The 26,985-nt window shown below is 42.2% G+C and overlaps 1 protein-coding gene across 1 annotated transcript in view; it reads left to right on the top strand.

Annotated features, from left to right (window-relative positions):
* Positions 1-26,985, top strand: part of LOC137627622 (protein disulfide-isomerase A4-like) — an 83,254-nt gene that overhangs the window by 9,637 nt on the left and 46,632 nt on the right. Inside the window, exons 2-5 of the mRNA XM_068358719.1 lie at positions 3,047-3,182; positions 15,148-15,350; positions 16,738-16,895; positions 17,830-17,958. Coding sequence (XP_068214820.1) covers positions 3,047-3,182; positions 15,148-15,350; positions 16,738-16,895; positions 17,830-17,958 — 626 coding nt within the window. The remainder of the gene's footprint in view (positions 1-3,046; positions 3,183-15,147; positions 15,351-16,737; positions 16,896-17,829; positions 17,959-26,985) is intronic.

Raw genomic sequence — 26,985 nt, 5'->3', positions numbered from 1 at the left:
TAACACAGTTTATCAAAAGTTTCTTCACAGAATATTCATTTAGTTACTTTTTTATAAAAGCAATGTTTTTGAGATGAAAACCAGAAGTTTTTATCACATTGTTTATTTGGGCATTGAGAGACAAATTTCAGTCAAGGAATATGCCCAGGTCATGAACTATACTAGATATCGGGACCGATTCGTTATTTAGGTTTATTTGAATATCACCTAAGTTTCTTATGCTGTTTTTCTTTCCCACCACCATAAACTCGGGTTTGTTCACATTTAATATTAGTTGTTCGATTCTCATCCATTCTCTAACACTCGAGGATTCTGTTTAGAGTTCCATTAGTGTCGTTTGTCATTTATGGAGAAGTAAAATTGTTTATCATCTGCAAATAGTTTGAACTTCACACCAGGCCTTTGTAGTATTTTCGATAGACTAACGGTACAAATGCAGAATAAGATTGGGCCAATTATACTCCCCTGAGGTACCCCTCTGTTTGAAGGTTCATATGATGAAGGGATCCGCGAAGGAGCTAGCTCTTCAGGCTGAAGTACAGACCATGTTGGAGAAGGGCATTCTCAAAGAGGTCCTCGACAGAGGTCCAGGCTTCTTCAGTTGACATTTGTGTAAAAGTTGACTAGAGGCTGGAGACCAACCATCAACCTCTCAGCACTGAACAAGTTTGTCTGACAAACTCTGTTTAGCATGGAGATGTCACACAAGTGATAAGACCACTAGACTTCATGTGTAAACTGGATCTCAAGGACACACTTCTAGATTCTAGTCCATCCATCTTCAAGGAAGTATCTAAGGATCATACTCGACAACAAGCAATATCACTTCAAGGTGCTATTCTTCCATCTTTCCACGGCATCTCGGGTCTTCATGAGAGTGTTCGCTCATGTCATCCTGGGCTCACAGGATTGGCATCTCTCCCAAGATATCTGGACGATTGGCTGATCCTAGTAGACGTGGTGGCAACCCTTCTTCAACACCAAGACAGACTTCTAGCATTTTGCCAAGATCTGGGAATCATGGTAAACCTCGAGAAGTAAGCCCTGCTTCCCTCTCAAAGGCTGGTATGCCTAGGTATGATTATCGACACTGATCAACAGAAAGTCTTTCCATCAGACGACAGTGTACATAGGCTGAGGAAGGTAGGAAGACCCTTCCTCAGATGAGAAGAGCTTTCAGCCCAGTGATGGTTGTCTCATAGGTCACTAGTCATTCCTGAACAGTCTAGTGCCCAACAGCCGCCTTGGGATTCAATCTCTCTAGTAGCGGCTGAAGTACTGCTGGAATAGGCCAGCGATTCCCTGAACATTCTAGTCTCCATAGGACTAGAGGAGCAGAGGGATCTTAGGTGGTGGGTGGCAGACGAGAACCTCCACAAGGGTGTTGGCCTTCTCCCCCCGGAATTGATGCTCTCTTCAGATACATTAAAAGAAGAGTGGGGGCCCACATGCTGCACCACACGGCCTCTGGTCCGGGTCCGAGGGGTACCAGCTCATAAATCTCTTAGAGATGAGGGCAGCCATACTAGCCCTCTAACAGTTCCAGCAGTTTACTCCTTGGTGATAATGAATGACAACACCAAAGTAGTGGCTTAAATAAACAGACAAGGTGGTACCTTTTCACAGCCCTTATGCCATCTAGCAGTAGAGATATTGAGATGGACAGAAGACAACTGTGTCCCTATTGGCCCGCTTCATTTCGGGAAAGGGGAATGTGCTCGAGGACAATCTGAGCAGAGGGACTTGGGTAATGGGCTCCGATTGGTCTTTGAATGATCTAGTAGCCAACAAAGTCCTGACTTTGTGGAGCTCCCTGACTCTGGAATTGTTCGCAACATCCCTGAACTTCAGGCTCCCGCTTTACTGCTCCCCAGTCTCGGGTCCCCAGGCTCTCTAGCAAGATGCATTACAACAATGATGGGACAACATCGACATTTACTCAACAAGACCAGAGCATCCGGCAATCTCTCTATGATTCTCATAGCAATGCTATGGCATCATGCAGAGTGGTTCCCAGGCCTTCTGCAACTTCTGCCGGAACTTCCGAAAAAGTTCCCTCCACGACACTATCTAAAACAGCGACATGTGAACATTCAAAAGTATTAAAGAGCTAACCTCATTGTATACTGTATAATATATAGCATAAGCTAAATCATGCTTTACATTTATTATTATATTTGAGATTTATCGCAAAAAGGGCATCATGTCTAGAGTAGCTTATCAAAATTCAACTTAATAATAAAGCTAAATAATGTATGATAAGTTGAGGTGTTTCATTTAATTCTAGATGTATTGTTAGAGCGATATTTGGGTCCTCTGGACTGGTAAGAGAGTACAGTACTACATTGGATCCACACCTGATTACAGATTCTTTTGCCTATACATTCTTTACATTATTTTTTCACCATACATATGACAACACTGAGATAACCAAAAATTACTTCTTCACCCAAGGGGTTAATTATTGCACTGTAATTGTTCCGGGAGAAAGAGAGTGCAGCTCTTCTGGAGAAGGTCGCTCTGAAGTCAGACCATTGTCCTCTAGTCTTGGGTAGTAATATAGCCTCAGTATTATGGTCTTGCACTGTGATGTTAGTTGTCTTGCATGTGGGTACACTCAAGCATGTTTCCTTATTTCCATTCCTCAATGAGCTGTTTTCCTTGATGGAGCCCTTGGGCTTACAGCATCCTGCTTTTTCAAGTAGGGTTGTAGCTTAGCTAGTAATAATAATAATACTGTTATTCTAGTGTAAAACACTTTTACTGTACGTAATATTAGTTTCAGCAAACTAGATATATGAAAGCTTTTTGTTCATTCCTAGAAATGGAAGATAATTTTATACTTCTACCTTTGCAATTATGGGGAAGAATTCAGGTGTTCAAAGTACTCCACTGTATATGCTGTGGTTCTTTTATCAACAATATATCTAAAGCTCCTCATACATTACATCACAGCCAAAATGTGATCAGTGAACTCTTAATCCAATGCTGCTATTTTTTCATATTGTTTTTAAGACTAAACTAAAATGTGAAATGTTTCTTACAGAAATACCAGTGATTGAAGGATTTGGTGGGAACATTGATATAGTCGAAGAGGAAGATGTTTTGATCCTAACACGAGACAACTTCTTGCATGTCGTTAGCCCAAAAGATGCCATCCTAGTGGAGTTTTATGCACCATGGTAAGTCTCTCTCTCTCTCTCTCTCTCTCTCTCTCTCTCTCTCTCTCTCTCTCTCTCTCTTTTTCTGTAAATTTTTTTTATTAACTTTTAATTAACAAAGATTATTCAATCTTCAGTAATTGTACATTTGCCACTGCATGATATTTATTCATACACAAAAACAAGCCATTGGACTTTAATTGCTGTATTTCAGTAAAGCTTAAACTGGCCTTAAAATTTAACAAGTTAATTACCACTATGAACAGGTGGCGGGGAAACCTTGTCCACCTGTCCATTAGGAAGACACTTTTTACCTCTGGTGCTTAAAGTGCATGTGCACCATCAACCTCACAAGTTTTCTGTTTTAATTTTTTTTGCTTTCACTATTAGAATACGGTAAATGGATAAGTGTGCAGATATACAGTTCTGTTTGGGTAAACCTGAATAAATTAAATGGAAAATACAAGGTTATGTTGTTGTTTCTGGGAAAAGCTGCAAATGTATGGCAGTTTATGTACAAACCTGCTATTTATCTAATCATTCTTGTGTGCCTTTATCTGGGTCACGACTGTAAACAATCATCCCTTCATAATACTGTATGTCGTTGTACAATGGCAACATGAACCTGAAGATGTTGGACTTCCTTCGGCATTGGCGGTAGAAGGGTTTTTGCTGCTGCCAAGACTACTGAGGCTGCACTTGTATTATCTTCCCGACTCCTGCTTCAGTTGTGGGGGGGGATGAAAGATGTAGCACTTGTTTGTGTTTTCCTCTGCTGATTTGGAAGAGGCTCCTGCGGCTCCCTTTTCTGGAACGTTGTCATTGTTTTCAAAGTCCTCAAACCCGAAGAAGGCTGGCAAGGAAAAGTGTGTTTGCTCCTCCTTCTCTTCTAGTTCTTCTTCCTCTTGTCTCATCTTTATTAGATTCTTCTAGTTCTTCTTCCTCAATCCTCTGCCTCATCTATGTTGGATTTTTCAGATGCTTTTACTTTAAGAAGAAATTGTGGCGGGATGTAAACAAAAACAACCCCCCACACCCTTGATCACACTAACTGACAAATGTCCCACAACACAAACTTTCCCCTTACTTTACTTTAAACTGGACTATTGCACGAAGGGAAAAACAAACAAAACACAACCTTAAAACTATATTCACCGCAACCAGAACAAAAATCACACATTAAACAAACTTAACACAAAAACAGACAAAATAACACTTTTATATTTATATTATAGCGGTGTGTGTGTGGGTACACAGAACTCACCAATCACAAAACCTTTACGAATTCAACACCAACAGTCCCCACACACAGTAACAAAAAACACTTAAACACTAAAATAAATCATATACCACAACCCAGAAATAAATCACATCTAACACCAACATAAGCGAGAACGCCAAAATATTAAATATATAAGTTGTGTGGTAACCGTAGTCCACAGACTCCACACACTGGCAACAATCCTTGTAGCCAGTTGCCACAATCCCTGGCAAGCAATCACTGCAGTCAATTCGACTGTCCAATCACATTAAAGGTGGTCATCATCATCGTAAAGAACAAATCTATTTCCAGCCGGGTCGTCAACGCTCAAGTTCTCTACAGTGGTACCTCTACATACGAATTTAATCCGTTCCAGAACCAACTTCGGATGTAGAAAATGTTCGGATGTAGAAACGAATTTTCCCATAAGAATACATGGTAATTCATTTAATTCGTTCCTCAGCCTAAAAACCCATAATAAATCCTTAATAAATGGCTACACATAATTACACATAACAATAACATTACTGCATAATATGTAAGAAGCATGTAAAAAAGATAATTATAAAGAAATAATAAATAAAAAATGTGTTTTATTGCCACTTTACCTTAGAGACAGGCCAACGCAGGTGTAGGATTTGCTACGCCGGAGACGGACGATCGGCGAGAAGGTAGACATGGTGTTAACATGTTCTTTAAATAAATACTCTCTCTCTCTCTCTCTCTCTCTCTCTCTCTCTCTCTCTCTCTCTCTCTCTCTCTCTCTCTCTCTCTCTCTCTCTCTCTCTCTCTCTCTCTCTCAGTTAAAATTAATAGACATCTCTAACACTAACATCTTGTTCTTCTTCACTGTTAGTGTTAGAGACGTCTATTAATTTTAACTGAGAGAGAGAGAGAGAGAGAGAGAGAGAGAGAGAGAGAGAGATTAAGCAAAAATGAGAGATTAAACAAAAATGAGAGATTAAACAAAAATGTGTTGTGTACATAGCCTATGATTTTTAACAGTGTTAACGAGTTGAAAAACAGTTAAATGTAACTAAAAAAACAATATCAGCGAATCTGAATTCCTTTATTAACTAAAACAAATATTGATACAAACACACTCGTGTGCGTATGCGCAAACACACACACACGCACGAGGAGACACGATCGGTGAGGAGGTAGAGATGGTGACTGCGATAACATACCGTAACTTAAACTACGGAAATATTAATCTAACTTAGCTTATTTATTTTTTTTTTATTTTTATATTTCATATTTTTTACATTTTTTTTCTTTTGATTTTTTATTTTCATCACTTTCAGTGACGAGTTACGGTATGTTATCGCAGTCACCATCTCTACCTCCTCCCCGACCGTCTCTCTTACTGCGTAGCAATTCCTGTTTTAGTTAATAAAGGAATTCAGATTAGCTGTTATTACTTTCTAAGTTACATTTAATTGTTTTTCAACTCGTTGACGCTGTTAAAAATCATATGTACTCTAAACACATTTTTGTTTAATCTCTCTCTCTCTCTCTCTCTCTCTCTCTCTCTCTCGGAAAAAAATAATAGACGTATCTAACACTATAACAGCGAAGAAGAACTAGAGAGAGAGAGAGAGAGAGAGAGAGAGAGAGAGAGAGAGAGAGAGAGAGAGAGAGAGAGAGAGATTTTATTTAAAAAAACAGAAAAAGAGAGAAGTCTTATTTAAAAGAGCTTGTTAATGCTATCATGGTTTTCTTTGCTTCACTTTTTTCTTTCTTTCTGTTCATCACGCTGGCCCTTCTCACAAATGATCGTTGCCAACAATCTCTTTGTCCTTTATCCCTATCAACAAAAGGCGTTCTATCTCTTCCAGGGTATTGCTAAGATGTCTTGTAATAATAGTGATCCCCTTCGATGGTTATTTGCTTTAATGGCTGCCTTCAGCTTGATGATCCTCGAGATAATAGGCCTATTCCGGCCATATTGTTTAGCCCATACAGTATCACTCACATGCACACTGCTCTCATGTTTTTCTATAATTTCTTGCTTCAATTCTAATGAAAGAATTGCCTTCTTCCTGTACTGAAACTTAGCTTCTTAGGCACCATGATTATAGGTAAAATCAAAAAGGAAATGTGAGAAAAGGAAGAAAATAAGCACTGTTAATAACAGACCAAACAGAGGACAACCACACGATACACACATGAAAAGAGAACTGAGCACTCGACGCTCAATGGCGTAATATTTACTTCGTGTGTCGAAATAAAATTCGGGTGTAGAGTCAAAAATTTGCTCGAATTTTACTTCGGATGTTGGAAAATTCGGATGTAGATACGTTCGTGTGTAGAGGTTTCACTGTATTTATATAAATATCCGCAGTCTAACTATGTTCATTGTACTGTCCAGGTCGTCATCATCAAGTTATTCATACAAGCACACGGCTGGCAAACCACCTTCCAGGCCAAACTAAAACTCCAAGGAGTCTAAAGGAGCCTAAAGGAATCCAAAGGAGGAATTACGGCCTGCAATAAAAAGAAAAAACGCTTACGAAAACTCCTAACTAACTAAACTATCGCATTATAATCAAAGATAAACAATAAACTTTCTATCATTCACGAACGCGCCTAACAAAAATGAATAAAAACAGTACTTACTCCGAATATAAAAAAACACTAAACAGCCGGCTTTCGAAGAACAAAAAAAATAGAACCGACTCCTTCTACAGTCAAAGATCCAATGCTTTCGCCCAAGACATTCATTACCGCCCTAACCTAGCTAAAAAGGTAAACAAACAACCTCAAATATACCGACAGTCTATCCCACTTCAAACAATCATTCCCTAACTACCCTTGTTCTTCGGCGCGCACCGCGGACACACAAAACACGCACACACACACACACACATATTCTCTCGCGCACGCGCGATCTAGCAAAACTAAAGCAAATTAAATTCTCTCTCTCTCTGTGACAAAACTAAAGCAAATTAAATTCTCTCTCTCTCTCTGACAAAACTAAAGCAAATTAAATTCTCTCTCTCTCTCTCTCTCTGACAAAACTAAAGCAAATAAACACTTTCTCTCTCTTGCGGTTTGACAAAACTAAAGTAAATAAACACTCACTCACTCTCTCTCTCTCTCTCTCTCTCTCTCTCTCTCTCTCTCTCTCTCTCTCTCTCTCTCTAATGACAAGCTAAAGCAAACAAAATGTCTTGATTTAACAACACTAAAACAACTCTCTCTCTCTCTCTCTCTCTCTCTCTCTCTCTCTCTCTCTCTCTCTCTCCTCTCTCTCTCTCTCTCTCTCTCTCTAATGACAAGCTAAAGCAAACAAAATGTCTCGATTTAACAACACTAAAACAACTCTCTCTCTCTCTCTCTCTCTCTCTCTCTCTCTCTCTCTCTCTCTCTCTCTCTCTCTCTCTATTTGGCAAAACAAAAAAATAAATTAAAATAAAATTAATCCTCCACAATATGATCAAAGAAGTTCAGGAAGATGAGATTGAGTAATATGAGTTGAGAGAGTTGTGTGAAACTCCAAGCAATGTCTCCACATTTACACGTGAGAGAAATGGTGTGGTATCATGAACCAATTTGTGTGCTCGGCAGAATTCCTGATCTAGCACCTGCATTGTCAGTCGGGCTTGAGCTTTTTCCCCTTTTCCTGGAAACTCTATCGATCTCTCTTCTCTTAGGTCAAAATAAAGAGCTCTGCCCTATCTAGAACCATTGATGGCTGATTTGTCCAGGCAGGGAAGGGTACCATTGCGGCATCTTCATATCTGGGTTAGAGACTGATCCACATGTGCTTTGTCCTGCATGCAAAGGGCACACCTCCCTCCCAGTGGCAGCGATTTAGTAGTTGCAGGAAGAAGGCTAAGAGGGAGTCTTCACATTCAGGTTCATCCCCGAAGTCAAAGAAGCCTCGCCATCTTATTCCTGCAGCTTGACCTCATCACTCCGACTTTGCTTGAACGGTCTCCTCTGGGGATTAATTGGGTAACAGTGGTGAAGCCTTGACTCTAGTACAGCCTTGCAGGGCTAAAGTCCCGGTTGCTTCCCCTAGAGAAGTAACTCCGCAGGGGAATGTCTCTCCAGTGGTGCAGTATTGTACGTCAACTGTGGCCTTCCTTAAGGCTACCAGGCTCTCCTGGTAGGGAATGCCTTCTGGAGGTTCTCCGATTAAGAAGACTTGATGAGCGTGAGACTTCCTCGTTCAAGGTCTCTATCGATCTTTTCCCTTAGACTCACTAGCGGTATTGCACTGAAGGAATCTCTTGTTTCCGTAGTCGGAGTAACCTTAGTGCCTGCTCCTTCAACTTCAGTTGATGGACATCGGTGCCTGACGAATTCCTGTCGAAGTATTCCGTCATAAAATTCCTTAACAAGAATTCCTCAGGGTTTAAGCCTACCTACCCACTCGTGATATAGACAACCTTCACCTGCCATTGTAGGACCGTCTTTCCGTTTACGGAATTATCTTCCCACATCAGCAACAGGTGTTGGTCGTCCTTCCCTCCCGATGGGGAGGAGACGTTTACATGAGTGGTTGCTACCTAGAGGTTTCCTGAAATGTGTCTGAGATTCGTAGGTACCACATGAGAGCTCTTCAGAGCTAGATGACTGGAGAGTTTGGTGGATGTTTACAGCTCCCCTTAGCTGTGTCCTTAGGACACATCAAAACACTTCTTGTGTTGATAGGCCAAAGTCCACCCTTGAGCCTAAGGCTTCTATATCTTATGGAGTATAACCTTCCATGTTGTCTCCGTTTCGACGGTCTTTCAGCGCACCATGACATCTTGTGCAAGATAACAAAAGGTAAGGCGACACTCTCCTGTAGTGGAAAGGTGGAGTATGTATGATTTCCTTCAAAATGTGTTAGCTGAGGAACTAGCTAATTTAGACGGGTATTACGAACCTATTTTATTTGCGCAAAACCTCTTACCCTGAGTTGAATGAGCGAGGAGTTCAGAGCGTGCTACCATCTACGTGCCAACCTACTCACTCACCCTCACTGGGTGCCAAACCCATCTCTCACCACCTCAGGACAGACAGCAGCATGCGCATACGACCACGTCCCATTTCCACCCAACAGTAGTTGGGAATTCATAGCACACTCACCTATGCTCCTAATCCAACACTTGCCAACTTTAGAGGATGTTCAGTGCACTTGCCATTCTACGCTTTTAACATCCCCCTCTCCAATTTGGGACCTATTGTATAGCAAATGAATACGGGGAGACCAGCGTAAATCTCTTTTCAAAACATCCTTAGCTAGCTTTGCCTTCTCACTTTGAGGAATCAGCAACCATGTGTACTTTGGCTTGCTATGCATGCGTCATTATGTACAGACACGCAAGCTACCTCATTCACGTAATTATCTCTTCAGCGCTCTCCTTATGTATGCTTGCTGCGCCATAAGAGCGCACCAGCACAGCTCTTGCCATATGTATGCACTTCTCATTTAGATTGTCCCGGTGAGCGCTCTCCTCTACAGAGGAAACAAGGTTCAACCTAAAAAAAACGCTCACCTTTTCAAAAGATAAGTCCTGGTTTCAAGAACTTGTCCAGGCAGTTAAGGAATGGGTCGCAGGACCAGCTAAAGCTTCCCAGTAGCTTCTAGAAGCACTCCTAGGATAACTCTGGAAGCCACGAGTTACTCTGTAAGGAGTTCCCCTCCGTCTGACCCTAGATGGAGAAATGACCAACAACCACTCTCCCATGCAGAGGTCTTCTAAACATAACTATCAGCTTTCCAAGGCCACTGACATTGGCCAAAACCTTGCCTGGGAGAGTTAGGGCATCATCCCAATTAAGCTTCGGAAGAAAAGGTGTCACAAGTGGATACTCTTCCTCCGGCAAACTCTATACATCCAAAGACCAGTAGGGCCTTGAATTCTCGAGGGAGTTCTCTCACAGAGAATTATAAATAAGTCCTAATAGACCTAGACGCCATAGTTCCAAGTTCTGCCCCTAAGTAAGGAGACTCGTCCACCTTCTGCTCCTCCCAAGGACACTAGACCACAAGAAGGATTGAGGAATGACACCACCTCACTTCTCCTGGACTTCACGATCCACCCGTGGGAACGTAAGTACAGTATACCAAGATAATCTACAAGAATTGGTCTTCAAACATGGGCCAACTGACCTACGAGGAACATTCTACAGGTTACAGACAGTCTCCTGCACAACCAGTACATGATGCATTACCTCTGAGGTCTTGCCCAACTTTCTGTAATCCTGTTGACAACCTTGACCCTCCCCAGGCTCCTATGATTGTGAGATAGGGTGAGAAAGAACTATTCGATGACGGATCTGACTATTCCGAGGGCAAGCTGCCTCCATCCGCCAGCCCTAAGATCACCCCCCTTGAGCAGAAAGATGCTGATCATGTATTACTTTAGGTTCTCTCATGCATAAGGTGAGTAAACTCCTTGGGGGAACTGGGTCCTGTCCCAGCCTCCTGTACCTCTTTTACAACACTCCTAGACCAACCAAGGGAAAGGTAACTTACCTTGGTCAAAGGGATTAGGGATGTCAGAAAAATGGCTTATTCTGGTCTCTACGTGTAGTTAATTCGTCTTGCCTACTTCCTTCACCATATGTCAGGTAGAAGGAAGTATTATGACGTAGCGGACAATGCCCTGTCCCCGCTCCCTCTGGATCCCGCAATTCTGACTTTGACGCAGAATTTACCGTAAAATGAGTTTTCCTCCCTGTCAGAGGGATTCTCTGCTGCTGACGCTTCGAACTTGGAGCTAGTTGCAAAGTGTTCTTTGCAAGCCGGCACATGGTTGGACTACCGGTTGGGGACAGTAGAGTTCTTGTTCAGAAGTGAGGACTTCACCATCGAGCAGGTTCTGGAACCCAGACTGTAGAGTTTTTGACCCACAATCAGTGGGTCAACTGGGTTTTGAGGCGATGTGATGCTGTTGTCTCAAAATTCATGAAGCAGGTGCTGCGAAGGGAAGCAATGAGACTTTGCAATGCACAGATAGATGGCAACTTCCTCTTTAATATGAAGGACATCGAGGCGGTTGTTGAAAGTTGGAGGAAAGTGAGCCAAGACTCCCTCCTCCAATGGGCTATGATGTCTTGTGTGTACCCTGTGGCACTTCAGCAGCAGTGCCCTCATTTGGCAAGACGTCCAGGACAGAAGAATGTTCCTCAGAAACCACAACAGGCAGCAGTGAGGAACCAGTTAAAGACAACCATTTTGGCCCAGAGGACCCAAGAGAGGGCGATGTACCCGTTTGGAGGCATTCCTCTGACCACTTCACCGTTGGGAGGATGTCTACGGAGCAGATGGCAGAGGTGGATGCTCCAAGGCGTTCAACTTTGGTCGGTCTCCGTCCTCAGGATATCACATCCCATTCTTGCACTTTCTCCCTCCTCTAACCTCCCATCCAGTGAACACTAATTCCTATGCATGGGGATCCATGAAGAAACTGGCCCTCTAGGCCGAAGTCCAGACTATGCTGGAGAAAAACGCTCTCCAGGAGGTCCGAGATGGTGTGTGTAAGTTTCTACAGTTGACTCTTTCTTATAGAAAAGGCATCTGGAGACTGAATGACTCCCATGATCACACTGGATTTCAGACACTTCCAGATCCCCATTCATTCATCCTCAAGGAAGTACCTAATGTTCTCCCTCAACAACAAAATATCCCAGTTCAAGGTGCTGCGCTTTGGTGTGTCCATAGCACTTCTAGTTTTCACTCGTGATTTCCTTAGTGTCAACTTGGGCATGCAAGAACAGAATCCACTTGCTTCACTACTAAGACAACTGGCTGGTCCTACCAGAATGTTGCATACCTTTCTCCTTCATAGAGACGCTTCTCGAGTTTTGCCAAGATATGGGGATCGGGGTCAATTTCGAAAAGTCCTCTCGGCAGCCAACTCAAAATCTTGTATACTTAGGGATGAACATCGACACAAATCTAAGCAGTCTTCCCATCCTTAGCAAGATTGAAGAGGATGAAACTAGTAGCAGAACCGTTTCTTAACCGAGATAAACTACCAGCACTTCTTATGGCAGAAGCTGTTAGGTCACCTTGCCTCTTTGGAGGCCCTGGTACCCAACAGTTGTTTCTGCACACAAACTCTCTAGTGGCAGCTGAATACTTTCTGGTCTCGGCACAAAGACCCTCCGGATCTACTGGTCCCAATAGGGTCGGAGCAGAAGAGATACCTGCATTGATGAGTATCAGATACCAACCTACTCAGGGAATAGATCTATTTCCTCCCCGGAAGTGATGCTCTTTATGGATGCATCAAAAGAGGATGGGGGCGGCTCATCCGTTCCCGAACTCCATCACCAGACTGTGGTCAGAAGCCGAGCAATGTTGTCACATAAACTTCCTGGAAAAGAGGGCACCCCTTCCAGCTCTCAAGCCTTTCTAATAGTGCCAATCAGGATAATCTCTGGTGTTGATGAGCGACAACACCTTGGTGGTGGCTTACATAAACAAGCAAGGAGATACTTTTTCACAGCCCCTCTGTGGCTGTAGAGATAATCTGATGGAAGACAGCTTGGTAGCCCTCTCAGCCCACTTCATTTAAGGCAAGAGAAACCTCTTTCCAGACAAACTGAGCACTAAGACTTTGGATAGTTATAGCTGTGAGTGGTCTTTGAATCAACAGATAGCCAACAAAGTCTTGACTTTGTGAGGTTTACCAACAATAGACCTATTTCTACAGGAAACTTCCGGTGTACGTCGTTCTCAGTATCAGATCCTTGGTGTTCTGGTAAGACAACTTCCAACACCCATGGGACTATCTAGACGTCTATGCATTCCCCCGCTTTCTTGCTTAGTAAGGAGGATTCTGAACAAAGTATGGTCAAGATCTATCAATGACCTTAATAGCTTTGATGTGGCAACATGCAGAATGGTTTCTGGACCTTCTACATCTGCTAACAGAGGCACCTAAATAGCTCTCTCCACTTACCGATCTACTCAGACAACCACACGTTCAGATATTTAACAGAGCAGTAGCTTTGCTATGTAATCACGCTTGAAGGTCCTCCAGCAACTTCTCGCAGCACAAAGGTTTTTGCAACCGGTTGTGAGAAGGCTGAATAGACACCTTCTAGAGTCATCTACTGCTGTCTATCAAGTGAAGTGGTCAATCTTTTGTGTTTATTGTGGAAAGGGTATCACTCCTCTCAGTGGCACTATTCCAGTAAAAGCATAGTTCGTATATCTCAGGAAGGAATAACTCTGTTCAGTGTCAGCGGTGAAAGGCTATTGCTCAGCCTTAAGCCTTGTCTTTAAGCTAAACGGAGTAGACATTACCTCCTTGACGGAATTATATTTCCTCAGGTGTAGTTTCGAGTGAAGAGAGTTGGTGAGCTACACGGACTGTCCTATGACATTGCCCATTCAATGGGATGAGGGGAAGTGACACTGAACTTCTTCCCTGAGTTTATTGCCAAGACTCAAAATCCGGCTGTAGCAAATCCTAGATTTTTGCCCTTCTGAATTTAAAAGTCTCCGTACTGTAACAAATGACTCGGATAAACTGAAATTATGCCCTGTTAGGGTGCTGAGGAAATACCTTGAACGATCTGTCCGAGCTTGACCACAGATCAACAGACTGTTTGTCAGTACTGTATAGGCAGAGTCAAGAAAACTTATAAAAACCTGATCTCCTCCTGGATTGGGAAGGTGATCGAACGAGCCCTCTAAGCAGACTCAACCTCTCTAGACCGTAGATCTAGAGCTCATGATGTCAGGGGCATTAGTATGTCCCATGCATTCAAAAAGAACTTTTATGTAACATGGGTCTTAAGGGTGGGCGTGTGGAAAAGTCAAACTACATTCAGCCCCCACCACATGCAAGATGTAAGCCTTGACACAATCACCATAGGTCTTGTGGTGACTGCACAAAACGTAAGCAGTAATACCTCAGCTCCCTCGTGGGACAAATAGCAGTCAGTTGAAGGCAGATGTTACCTGTTTGTAAGTCTTAAGTGTAAATGTGTGTATGACTGGCCTTTTTGTCTTTCATTCTCCCCTCTCCTGGGGCTCAAGCAAGCCGAAGAACTCTGCAAGCTGACCTCCTGTGACTGCAGGTGGGTATCATTGTCCCTTTTGTAACCTAATCTATGCATGTATATTTGTTGCATCCCCAATCTTCCAGCGAGGTAGGAGTTTGGTAACGTTCATTTAAAACGAGCATAGCTCCAGGTGAAGTTTTGCCTAACTGAAGCACATTGCTTAGTTTTACACCTTCGTACAATTGCTCAGGCTGTTATCTTTCATTGGGAGTTAGCAATTAGCGAGGTGATAGGGTGCGCTCTTCCAAAGCTCGTGCAAAGCACAAGAGTCTCACGTCAGGTCAGGAACGAGGTAGTTGGTCTTGGACTTCACCCATCGAAACATGTCTCCATAGTAAAGAGCTGAGATATTTGTGTTTGGTGCCAGAACAAATGACAAATTTGGAAATAATTTGTATTGTTCCTAACCACACACACCTGAAGCTCTTTACACATATTGGGCCGCCATCACCTAACCTCCTTAAGTCCTGCTTGCAATTTCAAAGTGGTTTAGGTTAGCTACTGTGTGTGTGAGTGGAATGGTTGGTCTACCATCCCTCTAACTAATGAAGGGGACTAGCACCTCTCTAAAAGTTTTATGGCCAGTTTCGATTGTCGCCGAAATATATCTTCATAGTGAAGTGCTTCAGGTTTGTATCATTAGGAAAAATTAAAATTTCTCATATTTGTGCACACTTTATAATTTGTATTTTGTTAATATTATAGGTGCGGACACTGCCAAAGTTTAGCCCCGGAATATGCTAAAGCTGCAAAACAACTTAAAGAAGAAGGTATACGAATTGGTAAAGTAGATGCAACAAAGGAAACAGAGTTGGCAAAAGAGCATCTTGTGTCTGGATACCCAACCATTAAGCTTTTCAAGAAAGGACAACCTGTTGAAGATTACAAAGGAGCTAGAACAGCTGAAGGTAAGTTACATTAATTTACTATTCTTGTGGAAAGTTGGGATTGTATAGAATCTTTATAAACTTTTGTGAGTATCAATTAGCCATATTTCGTGTAATGATTGATTCTTGTTTGGAAGACTTCATAGATAATGATTGATTCTTAAAAAAAGTAATTTTTTCCTCGCCAAGTTTCATTGATGTATATCGCATGGTACTTACAGTACAGTATACATTTTTGTATTTGTACCCCTGTAGTTAGGTTGAGAAACTTCATGACAGTAATTTTTGTTCTGGAACAAGATTGAACAATCGGTAAATTTAAATTCTAAGGGGCTCTTTATGTGCATAAGATTTTGCAAGTTAATGCAAGAATTATTTTGTGTAACAGTTCTTGGTCTCTCCTTATGGGTATTAACAAAGACTTGAGAATTGTCAGATCTATATATTTAAAGTAAGAGTTCACATTACATCATGAATTTGTGACTGTCCAACTAGAGTATTGTAGGGCTGTACAAATACTTAATTTTGGAGTGTGCTAAATTGGTATTAATAGCTTGAATTTTTAAATCATTCTGTAACTTAATCTAAATTTGTTTTAAGTTTTGTAATAACCAATTAATTCAATATGGTTACTTTAACCCCTGCATGAAAAAAATAAGCTATCAGGCCCTATGCCTTTTTTTGTGACAACTTTCAAGGACAAAAATCATTATCACTAGGAATTTATAGAAATTGTTTTTTATAGCTGAATATATTTCTTTTCTATTGAGATATATATATATATATATATATATATATATATATATATATATATATATATGTATATATATATATATATATATGTATATATATATATATATATATATATATATATATATATATATATATATATATACAATATATATATATATAATATATATATATATATATATATATATATATATATATAATATATATATATACATACATATATATATATATATATATATATATATATATATATATATACATATATATATATATATATATATATATATATATATATATATATATATATTATATATATATATATATATATACTGTAGTTTTAACTTTTATGTAAAATTTTCCTATGCTTTAAGCATTATTGGAAAGAAAAATTACTGTTATTATTAGATGTAAAATATGTCCTATAGGGCTGAATGGAGTAGAATCCTCTGATGAAGAATATACATCTAATGGGAGATGGGGTTAAATGTTATTTTTAGCACAGCTTAGTAGGTAATCAGTGGTCATGGTCAGTGTGATTAGTTGAGTCATTTTACTAACATAAAAATGCAAATATACATTGCCAATGAAATTGTGGCCATTATTCCATATATTGAATATGAGGATATTCAGTTGGCTTGAAACATTTATTCTTTTGCAGCAATTGTGGAGTACATGCGCATGCATTCAGATCCCAACTATAAACCTCCTCCATCTGCTGTTTTGGTATTGACATCGACTAACTTCACTAAGACAATAAAATCTAATAACCTTATGTTAGTAGAGTTTTATGCTCCCTGGTGCCGGCATTGTAAAGCAGTAAGTCCCCCTTTTTTTTTATAGTTAGACTGTAGAATGATTTAGCGTGCAATATTGAAGATAATTTGGCAAGTTAGCTAATTTTTTGTTTTTTCAGTACTGTGCTGCTGTTCAATACAAAAGCACTAAAATTTTTCCCCATGATCATAATGTGTTCTTTTGTTTAATGTGGACATTTTTTTTATATATCTAAAGTAAAACTTAACTTTTCATAACATACAGTAATGGATTACCTTTATCATGAAAGTCTTGAGAAATTTAATACTACAAGTTCCTTCATAAAAAAAAAGTTGTTTCCAGAGTACATTCTTGATTTGAAAAGTTATTAAATCTAACCTACCATCATTAGCCAAGGTATCAAGCTTATTATCCCACCCTTACCCAAACTCAGGTTTGCTACTGAACTGGCTTACTTATGCATAAAAAATTTTTACGTGCTATTCGTACATGATGGAATATTTTTAAAGAGATTTGATTTGAACTGGCTTTATCACTTATTTGAATTTTATTTTCATTTATTGCTGACAGATTCTTACCTTTGATCATTCTTGTATAGAAGACTTTCTATAGTAATTTACTGTTTCCAAAAGTTGCACCATTAATGTTTGATAAAATGCATCCTCAGTATGAAAATAAATTTTGTTCCTGTTGTTATTAAAGGTGTCTAGAGTCCTTGGTATAATAGAGGCAGTGATTCCTCAATGCCTCTGATGCCAGTTTAAGGAGAATCATAGCTTTTGAAAGTTTTTTTCATCAAAAGGAACAGTTAAAATTCCTCATCTAACCACAGGCTTCAGATGCACTATTGAAAGTTTTTTTCATCGACTGTTAATCATCAAAAGAAAGACAAAATATTTTACCGAGAGACTCCAGAAGCACTTAAGTTAGATAAAGTTGTGTTGTTTTGTTTGACACTAATTTTCCATAATTTCAGCTGGAACCAGAATTTGAAGGAGCTGCACAGAGTCTTCTTTCTCACAACATCGTTTTAGCTAAAGTTGATGGTCCAGAAGAGAAAGCTTTGGCTGACGAACACGGTGTGCAAGGTTATCCAACCCTAATTGTTAGTATGAATCCTTTAGTTTTACTTACCCAATAAAAACAGCTGTTTTATGAATTTGATATGCTGGTAGGAGAAAGTGTTTAAACTTGTAAGATTCGATTAGAAAAATTATCTGGTGATTCAGATGTTGGTTATTTGTTACTCTTGAAATGACCAGATTAAATGGAAACAAGGATTTTTAGGGAATCAACTTACAAGGCAGGCAGGTTTGAATTGCTTGTCCATAGTTATGGTTGTCTGTTTCTCCAAAAAATAATGCATAACACTACAAACAATATACAGTAGAACATGAGAAACGAAGGCCCACATTACTTCCATTTACATGGATGGTATCAAATCATGCGGTGTATTTGAGCTGTATAGTCTGTGATAGGACAATTGTTTGCAATATGGTCATCAGTTACGATGCCATTACAGAAATTTGTATCTTTCAGTGGGTCTAGAGGTTTGTTATAAGCCCTTCAAAGTATGCAACCCACAACAAATATTAAGTAATGGATAATCAGAGTCAGAAATTTAGTTTATCCAGTCATTAAATTTTTGAGTTTCAGTTTACTGTTGATTGAATGCCTTTTATTAAAAAAAAAAACTTTTGGGACAGCATTGTTAGTTGAGAAAGTATTCACAATGGTCCTCTTAATCTATAAATTAGCGTGAGTGATGTTGATTTGATTGTTACAATAATTTCAATTTTAGGTACAGGTATATAGTAAAATCAGGCGATTGTGTAACAATTATAATAATCCTTGACATGGCTGCATATCCTCCAATTGAATAGAGTAATGTTCTTGTATTATTAGAGATTTTTAAATATTTAACTTAGCCGGTGAATATATAATAGCTGCTGCTCCGGCGGCTCGACAGAAAAACACAAAAACTCGCGAGCGATCGCTATGAAGGTTGCGGGTGTGCCCACCAGCGCCAACTATCGGCCAGATACCGCATATGCATGTAAACAAGCCTCAATTCTTCTCTGTCGGTCTGATCGACAAGTTGATTCCATTACTCGCTGTTAACCTGGAGTTTTTCAACAGACTTGGTGAAGTACTTCATTTTGGTTTGAGCTTTCGCAGTGCAGGTGTTTTATCTTCAACTTAAACTCTTGAACTCTTTTTTGGACAGATTTAATTGTTGATGACTTTAGATTGTTTTTTGGACTTTCTTTGACTTTTTCAAAATGGCTGACCCTTCTCCAATTCCTAGATTTCGTAAGTGTAATGCTAGGGATTGCAATAAGCGTCTTCCAAAGGCCTCTCTCGACCCACATACTGTGTGTTCTAATTGTCGGGGTAAAACCTGTCAATTAGGAGATCGGTGTGAGGAGTGCGTGGGCCTTTCGGAATTCGATTGGCTTGAATATGACAAGTATTCTCGTAAGCTAGAGAGAGATAGGGTGAGGAGAAGTTCCTCTAGATCGTTAGAATTTTCCTCCTCCCATGCCCCTGAACCTAATCCTTCCCCTGTAGTAGTTGTGCCTGAACCCTCTACTAGCACTCAGGAACCATCAATGCGGGATATGTTACGTGCCATTCATGCTTTGGGCGAAAGAGTTGAGTCGTTAGCTACAGACCGTAATCAACTCATGGCTGACGTTAAAGAGTTAAAGTGTCAGAGTGCCACAGTGGAAAATCGTGGGAAAGTGATTAGTGCGCAAAGTGTTATCAGTGTTGCGACCGAGGGTTCGTCTGTTCGTGCCTGTCGTTCGCCTAGTCCGAGACCTCTTGCAAGCTCCCAAGCCCAAGGGAGAAGTAATGTCGTACGACTTATGGGTTCGAGAGGCTTTAATCAGCGAACAGACGTTCCCTCTATGGTTTCAGGCGTGTCTCATCAAGACCGCCCCTACCATAAGACGAGCGAGACGATTTTCTCCTCGTCATCCGAAGGCTTTTCGCGTAAGAAACCGTGGAGCAAGGTTTCGAGGCCCTTAAAGCGAAAGTCAGTCCCTTCAGGACAGGTCCAGTGTCCTGGTTGTAGCCATTGGGACAGCTCTGACCCTATGCAGTCATCGGAAGACTGCTCGCCGCCTAAGCAGAAACGTAACACAGGCTCCGAGAGTCTTGGTGTAGGCAAGGTTTTGCAGTCACAGACGTTACCCTCGTCTCTTACCGCACCCATTCCCGTTGATCCTAAATGGGTTGTACTGCAAGACATGCAGATTAAGCTCGCCTCTCTTATGGAGGACTATTCTGCTGAAAAGGTTCACGATGATCCTCGCCGCTTAGCTGATCGAGATCCTGGCCGTCAGCCGCCCAAACGAGCCTTTGCTCGTCCTGCTGACGTTGGCGTTACTAAGTCACGTCAGTCACGTTTTGTAGAGCCTCACTCGATGCAGTCCCGTGTTGACTTTCAGCCGCATGTGGACGTTCAGCCGCTTCCTAATGCTCTTGTTGACGTTCAGGACGTTCGCCAACCAGTGAAGTTGACTTGTTTTGACGCTGAGCGTCAAGCACCGCAGTCAAGAGTTGTTTTGACTGCTCAGTCTAGGCAGTCAAGGCAGTCTCGAGTTGACGTCGAGCGTCCTCCCGCTCCTGTTGTTGTTGACAGTCAGGCTGTTAAGCAGTTACATGACGTAGCGTCCTGGACTGCTACTGATGCACCAGTGCGTGTGGACTCTGCTTGTCAAGCATTGCCACCAAGGCAGGTCTCCCCTTTGCTTGTTACTCAGCAGTTGTCGGACGAAGATCCTTCAGATGAGGACGTTGCTGATCCTCATCATGATGATCATCCTTCAGATGTAGACGAACCTAAGACGGTTCCTCCTTCGATGGACTTTAAGAAGATCATGTTGATTTTCAAGGATCTTTTTCCCAATCACTTTGTTGCCGTTGCTCCTCGTTCGCCACCGTCTGAGTTTGCTCTAGGCTTACCTGCTACCAAACCAGCCTTTACTAAGCTAGTGCTTTCTCGCTCTTCCAAGAGGGCTTTACGACTTTTAGGCGACTGGTTGGATACCAGGAGGAGTTTGGGAAGACGGCCTTTGCCTTCCCTCCTTCTAAGCTTGCATCTAGATCGAGCGTCTGGTATGACACGGGAGAAGTTCTCGGCTTGGGAGTCCCTGCCTCTGCCCAGGGTGACTTCTCAAGCCTCGTAGACTCTCCCCGTCGCCTGGCCATGAGACGCTCGAAGATTAGTTGGTCCTCCTCGGACCTTGACCATCTGCTTAAAGGCGTATACAGGGCCTTTGAAGTACTGTATTTAACTTTCTTGACTGGTCATTAGGAGCTTTAAGTAGGAAAATCTCGTCTGCCGACCAAGATGTTTCCTTACTTATCATGTCATGTATGGATAAAGCCATCCGCGATGGCTCCAATGAGCTCGCCTCCACCTTTACGTCGGGAGTCTTAAAGAAGCGAGAAACCCTTTGCTCTTTTCTTTCGGCAGGAGTTACTCCCTGTCAGAGATCAGAACTGCTCTTTGCTCCCTTATCAGCGTCCTTGTTTCCGCAACAACTGGTTAAGGATATAGCTTCTTCGCTTGTGCAGAAGGACACCCATGACTTGATGGCGTCCTCTGAACGCAAAGGGGCTCCTTCTACATCCTTTGCTGTAAGACCCAGGATCGAGACTCCGGCATCCAGATTTATCCCGCCCTTTCGTGGCAGAGCTCCCAGCAGGGGAAGCGCTCGTGCCGAGGGAAAGAGAGGTAAGAAGAGAGGAGCCAAGTCCTCACGTGGCAGAGTCTGACTGCCCACAGCCTCAGACAGCGGTAGGGGCCAGATTGAAGAGCTTCTGGCAGGCCTGGGAGAAGAGGGGTGCAGACCAAGAGTCTGTTCGGTTGCTCAGAGAGGGGTACAAAATACCGTTTGTACGCAAACCTCCTCTAGTGACAACTCCCATAGACCTCTCTCCCAGGTATCGAGAGGAGTCAAAGAGACAAGCCCTAAACCAAGAAGTGTCTCTGTTGCTAGAGAAGGGAGCGGTGGTGAAAGTCTCGGACCTTCAATCACCGGGGTTTTACAACCGTCTCTTCCTAGTCCCAAAGCATACAGGAGGTTGGAGACCGGTGCTAGACGTCAGTGCGCTCAACGTTTTTGTTACGAAAACAAAGTTCACTATGGAGACCACGAAGTCCGTCTTAGCAGCGGTCAGAGAGGGAGACTGGATGGTCTCTCTCGACCTACGAGATGCGTACTTCCACATTCCTATACACCCGGATTCCCAACCATTTCTGAGGTTTGTTTTCAGGAATGTGGTATACCAGTTTCGGGCCCTGTGCTTTGGCCTCAGTCCTGCTCCTCTCGTGTTTACGAGACTCATGAGGAATGTGGCAAAATTCCTCCATTTATCGGGAATCCGAGCCTCCCTGTACTTGGACGACTGGCTTCTCAGGGCATCGTCCAGTCATCGCTGTCTGCAGGATCTTCATTGGACGTTGGGTCTGACCAAGGAATTGGGACTTTTGGTCAACCTAGAAAAGTCCCAACTGATCCCATCCCAGACTATTCTATATTTAGGGATGGAGATTCGCAGTCCAGTTTTTCGGGCTTTTCCGTCTGCCACCCGAATAGAACAAGCCCTGCTCAAAGTCCAACTAATGCTGAAGAGAGAACGGTGTTCAGTCAGGAATTGGATGAGTCTCGTAGGGACTCTATCATCCCTGGAGCAGTTTGTCTCGCTAGGGAGACTACACCTTCGGCCTCTCCAGTTCCATCTAGCCTCTCACTGAAACAAGGACAAGACGTTAGAGACGGTATCAATCCCGGTCTCCGAACCAGTAAAGGCATGCCTGAAATGGTGGAACAGCAATATCAGCCTGAGAGAGGGACTATCCCTAGCAGTCAAGAACCCAAACCACGTGTTGTTCTCAGACGCGTCGGATTTGGGTTGGGGTGCGACCCTGGACGGTCGGAAATGCTCAGGTCTGTGGACCTCAAGTCAGAAGAGCATGTACATCAACGGCAAGGAGCTATTGGCAGTCCACTTGGCCTTGATGAAATTCGAAAGCCTCCTTCAAAACAAAGTGGTAGAGGTCAACTCGGACAATACCACAGCTTTGGCGTACATCTCCAAGCAAGGAGGCACACACTCCCTCACGCTGTACGAGATCGCAAGGGACCTGCTCATTTGGTCAAGAAATCGAGGCATCTCCCTGTTAACGAGATTTATCCAGGGGGACTTGAACGTCTTGGCAGACTGTCTCAGTCGGAGGGGTCAGGTGATACCCACGGAATGGACCCTCCACAAGGACGTGTGCAAGAGTCTTTGGGCGACTTGGGGTCAACCCACCATAGACCTCTTTGCCACCTCGATGACCAAGAGGCTACCAATCTATTGCTCACCAGTCCCAGATGCAGAAGCAATACACATAGACGCGTTTCTACTGGATTGGTCTCATCTGGACTTATATGCATTCCCACCATTCAAGATTGCAACAAGGTACTGCAGAAGTTCGCCTCTCACGAAGGGACAAGGTTGACGTTGGTTGCTCCCCTCTGGCCCGCGAGAGAGTGGTTCACCGAGGTACTTCAATGGCTGGTAGACATTCCAAGAAGTCTTCCTCTAAGGGTAGATCTATTACGTCAGCCCCACGTAAAGAATGTTCATCAAAGACTCCCCGCTCTTCGTCTGACTGCCTTCAGACTATCGAGAGACTCTCAAGAGCTCGAGGCTTTTCGAAGGAGGCAGCCAGTGCGATTGCAAGAGCGAGGAGAGCTTCTACCATCAGAGTATACCAGTCGAAGTGGGAAGTCTTTCGAGACTGGTGCAAGTCAGCATCTGTGTCCTCTTCCAGTACCTCTGTAGCCCAAATCGCAGATTTTCTTTTACATCTGAGAAATGTTCGCTCCCTCTCAGCTCCCACGATTAAGGGCTACAGGAGCATGTTGGCTTCGGTCTTTCGTCATAGAGGCTTAGATCTTTCCAACAATAAAGATCTCCAAGATCTCCTTAAGTCTTTCGAGACCTCTAAGGAACGTCGTTTGGCTACTCCTGGATGGAACTTAGACGTGGTCCTAAGGTTCCTCATGTCAGACAGGTTTGAGCCATTACATTCAGCCTCCCTGAAGGATCTCACCCTCTAGACGCTTTTCCTAGTGTGCTTGGCTTCGGCTAAAAGGGTCAGTGAACTTCATGCCTTCAGTAAGAACATCGGCTTTTCTACAGAAAAAGCCACATGTTCACTTCAACTTGGTTTCCTGGCCAAAAATGAACTGCCTTCTCGTCCTTGGCCTAAATCTTTTGATATACCTTGCTTATCAGAGATCGTAGGCAACGAACTTGAAAGAGTGCTGTGTCCAGTTAGAGCTCTTAAGTTCTACTTAGCCCGTACTAAGTCCTTACGAGGTGGATCTGAGGCATTATGGTGCTCAGTTAAGAAACCATCATTGCCTATGTCAAAGAATGCTTTGTCATATTTTATCAGATTTTTAATACGAGAGGCTCATTCTCACTTGAATGAGAAAGACCGATGCTTGCTTAAGGTTAAGACGCACGAAGTAAGAGCTATAGCAACTTCCGTGGCCTTTAAGCAAAATAGATCTCTGCAAAGTATTATGGACGCGACCTTTTGGAGAAGCAAGTCGGTATTCGCGTCATTTTACTTAAAAGATGTCCAGACTCTTTACGAGGACTGCTACACACTGGGTCCATTCGTTGCAGCGAGTGCAGTAGTGGGTGAGGGTTCTACCACTACATTACCTTAATTCCAATATCCTTTTAATCTGTCTCTTGAAATGTTTTTAATCTTGTTTTTGGGTTGTACGGAAGGCTAAGAAGCCTTTCGCATCCTGGTTGATTTGGCGGGTGGTCAAAGTCATTTCTTGAGAGCGCCCAGATTAGGGGTTTGATGAGGTCCTGTTGTATGGGTTGCAGCCCTTGATACTTCAGCTCCTGGGAGTCTTTCAGCATCCTAAGAGGATCGCTGGGCTTCGTGAGGAAGACAGACTAACAAGGCAGAGTAATCGTCTAAGTCAACTTCCTTACCAGGTACCTATATATTTGGGTTTTGTTATGTTATAACTGTCAAAAACTCTAAGCATATACGCTGTAAACTTAATTAACTCTGGTCTCTACCCACCACCATGGGTGTGAATCAGCTATTATATATTCACCGGCTAAGTTAAATATTTAAAAATGATATTTTAATTATAAAATAAATTTTTGAATATACTTACCCGGTGAATATATAATTTTCAATATTAAACTTACCCGATAATCATGTAGCTGTCAACTCCGTTGCCCGACAGAATTCTATGGAGGGATACGCCAGCTATCACAATACTAGAAGGGGGTGTATTTACCAGCGCCACCTGTGGCCAGGTACTCAAGTACTTCTTGTTGACACCTCCTCAATTATTCCTCTGTCGTGCTTCCGGCAAGACGTTCTGGGATACGCTTATGTTCTTGGAGTATTTTCACGACTTTGGTGAAGTATTTCTCTTTGATTTCGGCTGTCGCTTTACTGGAAACTTCTATATTAGCTTAGTTAGCTTTTGGAATTAATTTGATTAATTATGGTGACGAAGAGAGTATGAACTCTCGTTCACCTTTCAATGGCCGACCCTTCCCTTAGACGGAAGTGTTGGTGTCTAAGAGAGTATAGACTCTCTTTCTTAATTTTGCTTAACAAAAGTTATAGATTTATTTTATATCTCTCCGCCTCTTATAGGCCTCTTCGATTAACTTCCTTTTATTATAAACTTATTAAAATTAATTTTTATATTTGTTTATATTCGACCTTCCTAATAGTAGGCGGTCTTTTCTTGGTACCGAAGTTAATTAACATTGAGCCCGTCATTTCGGTTTTACCTGTTAACATATTATGCTATTTCCGCCACAGAGTTTGAAAGAATTTTTTTGATAGTCTCGTACTTTTTCAAAGTTGAACTAACGTTTTGTTTTGTCTCTGCAGTTTTTGACGTTCAGAACGTTCAACTTGCACTCTATCGTTACGATAGAGAAAGAATGTTCACGGTTTCACGTTGCAGTAAGAGTAACCGTGTCTAGCGTTTTGTTCATTCTTTCTTAACTTAATGGTTTTGATCCTAATAAAGGAACTTTTCAATTTGGGAATATTTCAGTTTTTTCCTTTAACAATAATATGTTTTAACGATATATATGATTGGGCTCTTCTCTCAGGTTCTAAGTCAAGAGAGAGAGAGAGAGAGAGAGAGAGATAGAGACGGAGGGAGAAAGAGGAGGATAAACGTTTCATTCAAGCCTGCCAGGCGTACGAGTAACGTCGTTATCGTTTTTGCTCTTCTCCCTAGTCTCTTTAGGGGAAGAAACTAAACGTTTCTAGAGTGATCTAGTGTTTACTGTAGTCTCTTTCCAGCCACTGAATTATCTTTCATTAAATTTTTCTGTTACATTGTAATTCTGTTTTCGCAATTACTAACTTTTGAGAAAGGATAGAATTGCGTGTTTCAGGTACAAACCACTTAAAGTTTCGAGTTCAGTGAAATAAGTGCAAACAGAAATCAAAGTGATAAGTGATTAGCGCAAGTATGTCAGTGTTGTGCGTGAGGGTACTTCTGTGCGCGCCAGTCGTCCTCCCAGTCCGGGACCTCTTGCAAGCTCCCAAGCCCAGGGGAGAAGCAATGTCGAAGGGCATAAGGGTTCAGCAGGCCTTGATCGGCGCACAGAAGTATCCTCGGTGGTTGTGGGCGTGTCTTACCGAGACCGTCACTCCCACCCGCAGACGATTGAGCCCTTATTTTGCTCGTCTGCAGAAGAGATTTAGGGGAGAAAATAAAGGCAGAGTAACGCTGGTCTCAGGTCTCAAGACCTCTTAAACGTAAAGTCCAGACCTATGCCAGACGTACGAAGTTAAAGTTCAACAACCCGGATGCAGTCATTGGGTTAGCTCTGACTCTCCTCAGTCATCAGTTGAATGCACTCCGCCTAAGAGGAGTAAGGTTCTGCCGCAACAGATCTCTGCTGTTAAGGCTTTACCTCAGCAGACCTTAGTGTCTGCCGACCCCAAGTTGACTCTACTGCAGTCCATGCAGTCACAACTTTCGGTCTTGATGCGTGAGTGTCGGGCTGAGAGTGTTGCGCCTCCGCCTCCGCCTACACTCCCTCCGCCTAC

This window comes from Palaemon carinicauda, chromosome 35, assembly GCF_036898095.1.
Source record: "Palaemon carinicauda isolate YSFRI2023 chromosome 35, ASM3689809v2, whole genome shotgun sequence".
NCBI classification, from domain to species: domain Eukaryota; kingdom Metazoa; phylum Arthropoda; class Malacostraca; order Decapoda; family Palaemonidae; genus Palaemon; species Palaemon carinicauda.
The sequence above is the reverse complement of the archived record's forward strand: the minus strand, read 5'-3'. Positions and strand labels throughout refer to the sequence as shown.